The 10,613-nt window shown below is 42.9% G+C and overlaps 2 protein-coding genes across 2 annotated transcripts; both read left to right on the top strand.

Moving 5' to 3' along the window:
• The first annotated feature begins 4,786 nt into the window (after positions 1–4,786).
• LOC149149003 (uncharacterized) lies at positions 4,787–5,557 on the top strand. Its single transcript, XM_089442352.1, has one exon. It carries the CDS (start codon positions 4,787–4,789, stop codon positions 5,555–5,557), a length of 771 nt encoding a protein of 256 aa, XP_089298478.1.
• A 476-nt stretch (positions 5,558–6,033) lies between these two features.
• On the top strand, positions 6,034–6,549 carry LOC149149002 (uncharacterized). The gene has a single exon (XM_089442351.1). It carries the CDS (start codon positions 6,034–6,036, stop codon positions 6,547–6,549), a length of 516 nt encoding a protein of 171 aa, XP_089298477.1.
• Positions 6,550–10,613: the final 4,064 nt, after the last annotated feature.

Below are 10,613 nucleotides of genomic sequence, written 5' to 3'. Positions count from 1 at the left end.
ACCAATGTACTCCAAACCAAAATTTTGTTCTCTTTTGACAGTGACATCCCAAAAATTTCCATGAGCTAAATAAATTACATTCATTCTTCCCAAAATAGTTGTGAAGTCCAACCACTTTGTGATTAGGTTTCTTCGAAGAACTGAATTGATGCTTCTTTTAGAGAACTCAACAATATCTCCAAGATACTTCTAGATTCTGGTTTCTATAATGTTTTGTTAGTCAAATATTTGTGTGCTTGTTAGAAGTGGAAGATAATATCCTTAGTCAATTATATCTTCCTATTAATAGTTGACAGAATGAGCCTCATATGGGCATCTTCCAATCAACAAAGGGTTCCAAAAAATGAGTAACGTTTATATGTGATCCAGGTCGATGTTGGTCGCCACCCACCTATCCCATTTGGACCCCCACAACTGTCTCTTCCAGTTTTTCAGTTTCCATAATTGTAGCACAATTTACTATTTTTATCAGTTTTTTGGGTCCTAAACTTTTGAAGCCATTTTGAGGCCCTAAAAGACTTTTTTTGCGAAATCTGGGAGCAACATGGGTCCATGGACCGATGTTGCTCTTCCCAAAGTTATAATTCTCAGATAGATCTTTCTAACGAGCTATTGTACGCATCAAACAGAGATCGGGTGCCAAATTTATGACCCCGGGAAATTGATGTACCAATTTACCCAAATGGGGCCCACAATTTGGCGTTTCATCTTCTAGGGTTAGGTTTTGGGATGTTAAGGGTTTTCCATTATTTATCAAAATAAATAGGCCTTCGAGCCTCATTGTAGCATATTTCATAGGCATGTAGCTGCCACATCTCTTCTCAAAGATAAGCTACCATTGCCCTAGCTAGTTTATTTCCATTTCTGTTTGTAAGCATATTTTAGTATTTTACATTAATGGAATGAAGTATTATTTCCATTGCATCTCTATGTTTATGGTTATCTCTATAATTTGTTGCGTTCCTATTTAAATCTAGATCAGTGGTATCAGAGTGGTCTACTTTTTCTCTGTTTTTCTTTGCATGTCCCCAACGAGATCAGGATATAAGGAGTTAGGGCTTGAACTGGTTGAACCTTTGCAAGACCAGCCTCGCAAATCTTGATGGCCTCCCATGACGAATGAGAATAAAGATGAGGGAGCAAGAGATCCTATCAAAATCTTGCTCTAAGAAGCCCTCGAGCAACAAAGGAACGTGATGATGGACAACTTTGCCCGGATCCTTCAGCGGCTACCCAAAGGCGACGCATCAGCTTCCAACAACTACTCTAGAAATGCCACGCCCTTTAAGGTACAAGTTAATTTTAAAATCCCCATATTCGAGGGTTAGATAGATGCAGATGCCATAGATAAATGGTTAAATATGCTAGAGAGTTATTTTTTTTGTTCATGAATTTTCAAGTCAGGAAAAGATTGTTTTCGCTCTTCTCAAAGCAGCCCCCCACATCAAGGACTGATGGGAAACCTACTGCGAGCAAAAGAATGAAAGTACGGGCTCACTATTTTCAGCCACACCCACTTGGGATTCATTTCGGGATGTCGTCAAGGAGCAGTAATACCCTGTCAAAAGCTATGAGGACAAATACATAAAGTGGACCACACTGCGGAAGGGAAGGGATCAAGATGTGCCAGAGTTCACAAACATTTTTCATACCCTTCGCACACAGTTGGGTATCAAGGACTCTGAGTTGCATTTGGTACTCAAATACTGCGGCTGCCTACACAGATACATCCAGGAAGAGATGAAGTTCCTGAAAATCTCCTCACTTGGCATGGTGTACCGATATGTTGTCAAAATTGAGCAGAAGTTCAAACAGAAGAAGTAAGACTTTGGATCTGCAAATCCGAAGACCAAAGGACAAAGCCAAGGCGAGGTGACCCAATACAACCCATTGAAGCCGCAAGAAAAGAACAACACCACAAAGTCAAAGAAGGACACAGGAAAGTGGTGTGAGTTCCACAAGAGTCCCACTCATAACACAAGTGAGTGTCGAACCAAGCAGTCGCTAGTGGCCGAGTATAAAGCTTCCAAATCAGATGCATGTTCCGACCCTGAGTCAGAACCTGACAAAGGGAATGGCAAAGGGAAGCAGATCATTGATGCGGAGCCCAGCGTCTTTGTTGCCACCACCAAGATCCAGAAGAATGGGCCCGAAGATCCAAAGGAGGGGGAACGTCTTTTCCACTCACAAATGTGGGTGAAGGGTTTGCCACTGCAATTCATTGTCGACAGTGGCAGCCAAAAGAACCTCATTTCAGCAGAGGTTGTGAAGCAGTTGGGCCTACCAACTACACCACACCCATAGCCATACAGTATCGGGTGGCTTCAAGAAGGATGAGATCTCAAAGTTCGCCAACAGTGTCGCCTTCCCTACAGCATCAAGCCCTTCACAGATGAGGTATTGTGTGATGTTACACCTCTGGATGTTTGTGATGTACTATTAGGCCAGCCATACTTATGGAGGCGACATGTTGTGTATGAGTCAAGGCCTCACGCTATCATTATTTATTTGGCTAATTCATTATATAAGATACCGGAGGTATCCCCACCTACCGCCACCTCTTTGATCACTGCCAAGAAAGGCAGCAAGCTCATTTCCCAGACTAGGAAATTCATTTTCTATCTGGTTCGCTCCCAAAGGGGAAGATTGTCACCACATCCATGACCCCCGTGAAGGGTTCCTCCACACAGCAACAGTAGCAAAGGGATATGGTCATGACAGAACACAATAACAAATTCTCTTCACCCACAAGGGTACAACACAAGCTTCAGGTAGGCAACAAAGTCTGGTTGCATCTACAGAAGAATGCCTTAAAAGAGCCCATCAGAAACTCAGACCACTCTGACATGGTCCTTACACCAGTACCAAGGCTATAGGAAACAATTATTTGAAGCATCGCATTCCCCCATTCCTTTGATTACACCAAGTGTTCAATGTGTACCGCCCTCAACCATGCTTCCCACTATTATTGGACACATCCGAGATTGCAGAACAACTCACCAGGGACCAAGTTCAGCAGATGGAGGAACTCAACGCATTGGGTACCGTTGCTTCCTAAAGTAGGAGGAATGATACAGGTGGATGTTGGTGGCCACCCACCTATCCCATTTGGACCCCCACAACTGTCTCTTTTAGTTTTTCAGTTTACATAATTGTAGCACAATTTACTATTTTTAGTAGTTTTTCGAGTCGTGAACTTCCAGAGCCGTTTTGAGTCCCTAAATGACCTTTTTTGGGAAATCTGGGAGCAACATGGGTTCATGGACTGATGTTTCTCTTCCCAAAGTTATATTTCTCGGATAGATCTTTCTAACGAGTTATTGTACGTGTCAAAAGGAGATCGGGTGCTGAAGTTATGACCCCGGGAAATTGATGTACCAATTTACCCAAACAGGGCCACAATTTGGCGTTTCATCTTCTAGGGTTAGGTTTTGGGATGTTAATGTTTTTCCATTGTTTCTCAAGAATAAATAGGCCTTCGAGCCTCATTGTAACACAGTTCAAAAGCATGTAGCCGCCACATCTCTTCTCAGAGATAAGCTACCATCACCCTAGCTGGTTTATTTCCATTTCTGTTTGTAAGCATATTTCAATATTTTACATGCTATTTAAATCCAGATTAGTAGCAAGTGAATTAAGGATAGATATTTAGGAAGATATATATAACAGTATCTATTGATATGCTCAAACAATTCAAGTTAAATAGACATTGTTTTTCAAAGTGGACCTGAAGGTAATTTTCCCAATTGTGGTGACCTGTTGCTAGAACAATATCTATACAATAGGATATGGAAAAGAAAAATGATTTCCTTCAAGAAAATTTACTAGATGATTACTGACAGTTGTGTGAGAAATCAGCTATGGAATTTCCTCTATGTTAATAGAAGAAATACTCAGGATAAATGCTTGAAATCTTTTTAAGGCAACAACCATACATGAAAAATAGAACGCCACCATCCTTTAACAATAGGAGACTGTGACATTTTTGTAGGTTTCCTTATAATTGAAACAAGATCTTATGATAAAAAGGGGTGGTTGGTAAGGAAGAGTTAAACAAGTCAAGCTAACCCCATTATGTTCAGAAGATATCTCCAATCACAAAATGGTAAAAAAAATTATTGGGGTAACCCAACCTTAAAATTTCAGAACTGCCAAAATTGATTTAAAAAATTGATCTGGACTTATGCAGGAATGCAACAAAATACAGAAATACACATATACACAGAGATGCAACAGAAATAAAACTTTATTTCATTAATATCAAAGAACTGAAATATGCCTACATACAGAAATGGAAATAACTAGCTCGAGTGATGTTAGCTTATCTCTAAGAAGAGATGTGGTGGCTACATGCCTCTGAACTGTGTTACAATGAGGCTCAAAGGCCTATTTATTATTGAGAAATAATGGAAAACCCTAAACATCCAAAAACCTAACCCTAGGAGATGAAGCGCCCAAACTATGGGCCCCGTTTGGGTAAATTGGTACATCAACTTCCCAGGGTCGTAACTTTGGCATACGATCTCCATTACACGCACACAATACTTTGTTAGAAATATTTATTTGAGGACTACAAATTTCAATTGCAAACATCAATTAAATATTCATGTTTTCTTGTTTTTCAAAAAAAAGTTGTCTAGGAGGGTTGAAACCCAAATAACAAAAATTAATATCAATCCTTCCCTGTTCTGCTCCTCTGCTCTCAAGCTAGGGTTCTGAGAGTTCTGCAGCGCTGCCCAGGCTGCTGCGCCCCTGCGCACAGCCTCGCCGTCCCCTCTGCAGCCAGATGGAGACTCCCAAGAGCTCTGCCCCCCCAGCGGATCCGCCTCCTGAAGTTGCTGCTTTCAGAAACTTGATAGCAAATGGGACAAATCGCCCTCCTTCTGCATCTCAGCAGAAATTCATCAAAAGAATGGAAACGATTCCCTCTGTTGCCCTGCCAGAGGAGGACACCTGCAAAGCGGCGCTGAATTTGGCAGAAAGAGGCCTCATAGGTCAGTTTACAGGCCTATGGCCCTCCCCCAAATCCGTGGAGGATTGGACCCAAAGAAACTGGAAACCTCTGATAAAAGACGGAGTGAAGAGTTATTTTGTTGGCAAAGGGTACTTCGTCTTTGTATTTGAAAACACGGAAGACAAAAGTTTAATATTCAGAAACGGTCCCTACTTCATGGGGCCGCAGGGACTGTATTTAAATCAATGGAACCCAGACTTTGATCCCTCTCAAGACGTCCCATCTGCTGTGCCGGTGTGGGTAAGGCTCCCTCATCTGCCCCTTCATTGCTGGAATCAAAAATCGTTTCAGACTATTGGGAACACATTAGGAAAATATATAGATCAGGCTGTAAGAAGAGACCAATATTCTTGTGCGCGTATCTGTGTCGAGGTGGACCTTGAAGAAGGATTGCCAGAAGCGATCAAGCTCTCGGTGGCAGGGTGGACCCACATCCAAGAGCTCGACTATGAACAGCTCCCCTTTAAATGTAGACATTGTCATGGCTATGGAAACTTTGCCAAGCATTGTAAGAAGAAAGCAGAGGAACAGCCTGAAAAATAGAATGGAGATCAATGGACCCTAGTCCAGAGAACAGCCCAAGCAAAGAAAGATGCAGGAAAAGGCGCAGCTACAGGGAACAGGAACATCAACATCCCAACTCAGGAAGAGGGAGAAAAAGCTGAAGGAACTGAGGAGACACAGCCTGATCCACCGAGCAAAGACCAGGAACAAGAGAACCATGACGAAACCCCTCCTGCAAGCAAAGAGGGAGGGGGCGACATCCAAGGCAGCCCCTCTAACCCCACCTATGCAGAAATCATAAAGAAAAAGCTAGTTGAAAGCTCTGAGTCCTCAGAGGAAGAACTCTTTGAGAGACCATTAAAAAGACCCGGAAGGAAATCCCGCAAGGAAAAAAGAGAAGAAGAAGCAGAAAGGCTCAAAACCCAAGGGAGTCAATCCACGATAGAAATGACAATTGGAAGAAGTAGCAGGCCCAGGTCATCCAAGGGTGGCTCCACCCCTAACATAGGTAAATAATGAAGTTAGTCTCTTGGAATTGCAGAGGATTGGGGAACCCCGCAAAAATAGAAGCAGTAAAGGATCTTTTAAAGTCGGAACCTACAGACATCCTCTTGCTCCAAGAGACTAAGATAGCAGGACAAGCCCTGCTAGAAACCAACAAATCAAAATGGAAGAAAAGTTCAGGCATAGCTGTCAGCGCTCGGGGCTCCTCGGGAGGTCTGGCAACTCTCTGGAATGAAGATCAATTTCATCTGATCAACACGCACGAGACCCTGCACTGGATATATACAGAAATAACTCATATTTCAAGTAAGTTATCTACCTCTCTAGTCAATCTTTATGTACCTGTCAATTACTCCGAAAAAAGAGACTGCTGGAACTCTCTGGCAGAGTTTCTTGAGCAGGAAACCCCCACCAACATCATTCTCGCTGGAGATCTCAACATAGTTTTGAAATCCAAAGAAAAAAGAGGAGGTACTAACTCCAAGGATCCGATGGTGGGTGTAGTGGAGGAGCTTGCCCAGCACTAGGATCTGCAAGATTTTAACCCAATCCAAGGCTTATTCACCTGGTCAAACAATAGAACAGGAACAGATCATATCTCTGCTCGTCTGGACCGTTTTCTTGTGCAATCCTCCCTCCTCATGAACAAGAAAATCATAACAACAAAAATTCTGCCCAAGTTGTCCTCTGATCACAAGCCAATACAGCTCTGTTTAGAAGAAGAAGAGTATTTGGGCCCCATCCCATTTCGTTTTTCTCCTCAATGGATTGAAAGGGAAGGTTTTTTGGAGACTGTGAAAGCAGCTTGGGACACCTCCATATCAGGCTCCCCAAGCTTCGTTTGGGAGCAAAAACTGAAGCTTACCAAAAAAGCTTTGAAGGAGTGGATCAAGAAACCAGCTCCCAACCCCAGCTCTCTTAGAGTCACAGCAGTCCAGGCTTTGCACTCCCTACAAAATGACATGGAAAGCAAAAATATTAACGAAGATCTCTTGGACAAGGAAACAAAAGCGCAGAGAGCAGCCTACCAATCTTTTAGAAGAGAGGAAGAATATTGGAGATTAAAGTCTAGGAGCCTGTGGTTAAAAGCCGGGGACCGCAATACCTCTTTCTTCCATCGACAGTACAGGGCTAGACTGTTAAGGAATTATATAGCAGAAATAAAGACTTCGACGGGCCAAATCTGCAAGGGCTTTCAACAAGTCAAAGAAGCAGCAGAATTGCACTTCCAAAATCTCTACAGCCTGGATGCTCAAGGTGTAGAAGCGGATGAAGCAAATTTCCTCAATCACATCCCCTCCTTAATCTCTCCGGAGGACAACTCAGATTTATGCAAACCTGTTTCAGAGGAAGAAATAATCAAAGTTATCTGGTCTATGGACTCCGACAAGGCCCCCGGGCCGGACGGATTCACCATTCATTTCTACAAAGTATGCTGGGATATCATAAAATATGATCTGCAAAAGATGATAAGGGGATTCATGACAAAAGCTAAAGTAGGTGGTAGCATCAACTCAACCTACTTAGCTCTGATTCCCAAAGACTCTAACCCAGAAACCTTTGCCAGATTCAGGCCAATTTCGTTATGCAACGCCTCCTATAAGATCTTGGCAAAGTTGTTAGCCAGCAGAATAAAGCCCTTGCTCCCCATAATTATCTCTAACTCCTAAGGAGGCTTCGTGAAAGGTAGGCACATTCTGGACAACGTCATCCAAGTGCAGGAGACCATACACTCAAGCAAGCAGAGAAAAGAGAAAGGTATGCTCATAAAGTTAGATATGGCGAATGCGTTTGACAGAGTCAACAGAACATTCCTCACCAAAGTTTTTCTCTCCTTTGGCTTTTCCACTCAGTTTGTTAACCTCTTAAAAGCCTGCATGAATAACCCATGGATAGCTCCCCTCATAAATGGCAGGCCTGCCAACTTCTTTAAAGCCAAGAGAGGCATCAGGCAGGGATGCCCGCTCTCCCCCTATCTTTACATCATATTGGCTGAAGCATTAAGTCGAAAACTTGAAGCTGAAAGACTGTCAGGATCCATTCCGGGCCTCAAACCCTCCATCAGAGTAAGGCCTCCGAATCACGCATTATTTGCAGATGACTCGATCCTGTTGGGGGGCGCCTCAACCAGAATAGCCAAGGCCTTCGACACTGTCATCAGGAACTATTGCAAAGTCTCAGGAGCTTTGGTAAATGAAAGAAAAAGTGAAGTCTACAGCTGGAATACAAATCATCAGGAGCTCAATAATATAGCTAATACTCTTGGATTCAAAGGGCATTCCCAATGGGAAAGAATCAGATATCTTGGGCTCCCCATAATCTCAGGAGTGAATAAGAGATCGCTATGGAGCGACATAATTTGCAAATTTAAAACCAAGATTTCGAAATGGGGAGGACACTGGTTGACAAAAGGAGGCAAGCTCATTTTAATTAAATCTCAGCTCTCTTCCTTAATTATTTACCAAGCAGCCTTTCTGCTCGCTCCCAGAAATGTCATGGATCAAATCTCCTCTTTACTCAGAGATTTTCTCTGGCAAGGAGGCGGGGGCAATGATAAGAAGCAACATCTTGTAAACTGGGAAACTGTCAAGAAGCCCATCGCAGAAGGAGGACTGCAAATTCACGATCCTTCTCTGGTCAACCTCGCCTTAGGCAGCAAAATTTTGTGGAAAATGATCAACGAACCAAGTCATCCTGTAAGTGCCACACTGCGGTCAAAGTATACAAATAAAATTGACTTGAGAAATCTCCAGCTGGGTTACACAGCTAACAGCACGCTGTTTTGGAAACTCTGTCATAAGAGCTGCAAATTCTTCAAACGAAATGTCTTCAGAATTCCAGGAAGCGGCAAGCAAACTCGTCTTTGGCAGGATCGTATAATGGGACAAAATCCTTTAAACGAAAATGAGGAAATCGCGGAATTAAGGGACTGGTTAATTTCTGTTGGGAAGCTAAGTTTATATGATAACTCCTCGTGGGATCAGAGAGATGATTGGGCCGGTTGGGCAATCCCTGCTCCTCCTGCCCACCTGCAACTGCAAATGAACTCATTTCTGAATCTGATTGAAGACGCTACACCGATACATCGTTCAATGCAAGACCGATGGGGCTGGGGCCAATCTGGAGAATATACAGCAACAGAAGGATACAAAGCACTTCAGACTTCGGGAAACAATAAGCATAGTGCCACGTTCTGGAAAAATGTATGGGAACCCTTAGCTCTCCCAAAAGTCAATTTTTTCTTCTGGACTCTGATTCATAACAAGATCTTAACCGGAGACAATCTTGCAAAAAGAAATTTCGCTGGCCCTCACTGGTGCGCTCTTTGCAGATGCAACACCGAGACAGCCCAACATCTCTTTATCGACTGCCAGTTCGCAAAGGATGTTTGGGAATTAACGCTCCAAGAATTACATATAAGCTCTCCCGCGCAGATATCTGTCCCAGATCTCTTCGCAGATTGGAGCCATCGCTATTCTCAGCATATTCCTCAAAAATCGACTTGGTTCAAAATCTGGAACGCCCTGCCCGAGTTTGTCTGTTGGAAGATTTGGCTGGCCTGTAATCAGAAGATCTTTAAAGGCCTCCATCTCACTCCCCTGTAAGTAGCAGCTAAGGCCAAATCTCTTCTCCTAGAAGCGGTGCAGCAACAGAACTATAAAGAGGACACATCACTCCAGCAGGTAGAGAAGAGCTGGCTTGGAAAGCTTGAATTTCAAAACAGAAAAAATCTACTTTCTCCTCAAGCAGAGCTCCCAACCTGGAAAAAGAGAGACACAGATGAAACATTCCAGCATTGGTGGAGAACACAAAGCTCCCACACAATTTTCTTTGATGGGGCTTCCAAAGGAAACCCCGGCCCCTCGGGCGCCGGTGGGATCATCTATTCCCCTGAAGGGCTCTCCCGAGACACTTTCTATTGGGGTCTTGGCCTGAAGACTAACAATCAAGCTGAGCTGCTCAGCCTTCTTAAAGCATGTCAAATTGCTAGAGAAAAAGGGATCAGAGATATTCAGGTTTTTGGAGATTCAGAGATTCTTATAAAGAAGCTGAATGCTGGAGAACTATTCAGAAATGCATGTCTTAATAGATCTCTGGAAAGACTGAAAAGAGTTCTCTCCTCCTTTGCTTCCTTCAAATTCTACCATACTCTTAGAAGTTCAAACAGCGAAGCGGACTTGATGGCCAACAAAGGGAGTGCCCTGGATAAAGGGTTGTTATTCATAAATGAGGAACGATATGTAGAAATTCCTTGCTAAATGCTTAGATAGATCAGCCGATTAAGAATTATAAGCATGATGTAAAGAGGGCTGCTTTGGCAAAGCCCCACTCTTTTTCCCACTATAAATAATAAAAAAACATATCCGTTAAAGTTATAAAAAAAAAATAAAAATTGTCTAGGGCCTCAAAACAGATCTGGAAGTTTAAGACCCAAAAAACTGCCAAAAATAGTAAACTATGCTTCAATTAAGGAAAATAAAAAGCTAAAAGAAACAATGGTGGGGGTCCAAGTGGAATAGGTGGGTGGCCACCAATATCCACCTAGATGAATCCTCCCCCCTTAGGAAGCAATGGTCCCCATTGCGTTGAG

The sequence above is a fragment of the Pinus tabuliformis genome, chromosome 9 (assembly GCF_031772625.1).
Source record: "Pinus tabuliformis cultivar Carrire ecotype Pingquan chromosome 9, CPIR1, whole genome shotgun sequence".
Classification (NCBI taxonomy): domain Eukaryota; kingdom Viridiplantae; phylum Streptophyta; class Pinopsida; order Pinales; family Pinaceae; genus Pinus; species Pinus tabuliformis.
Note: the sequence above shows the minus strand (reverse complement) of the source record. Positions and strands in the feature narration are given on the sequence as shown.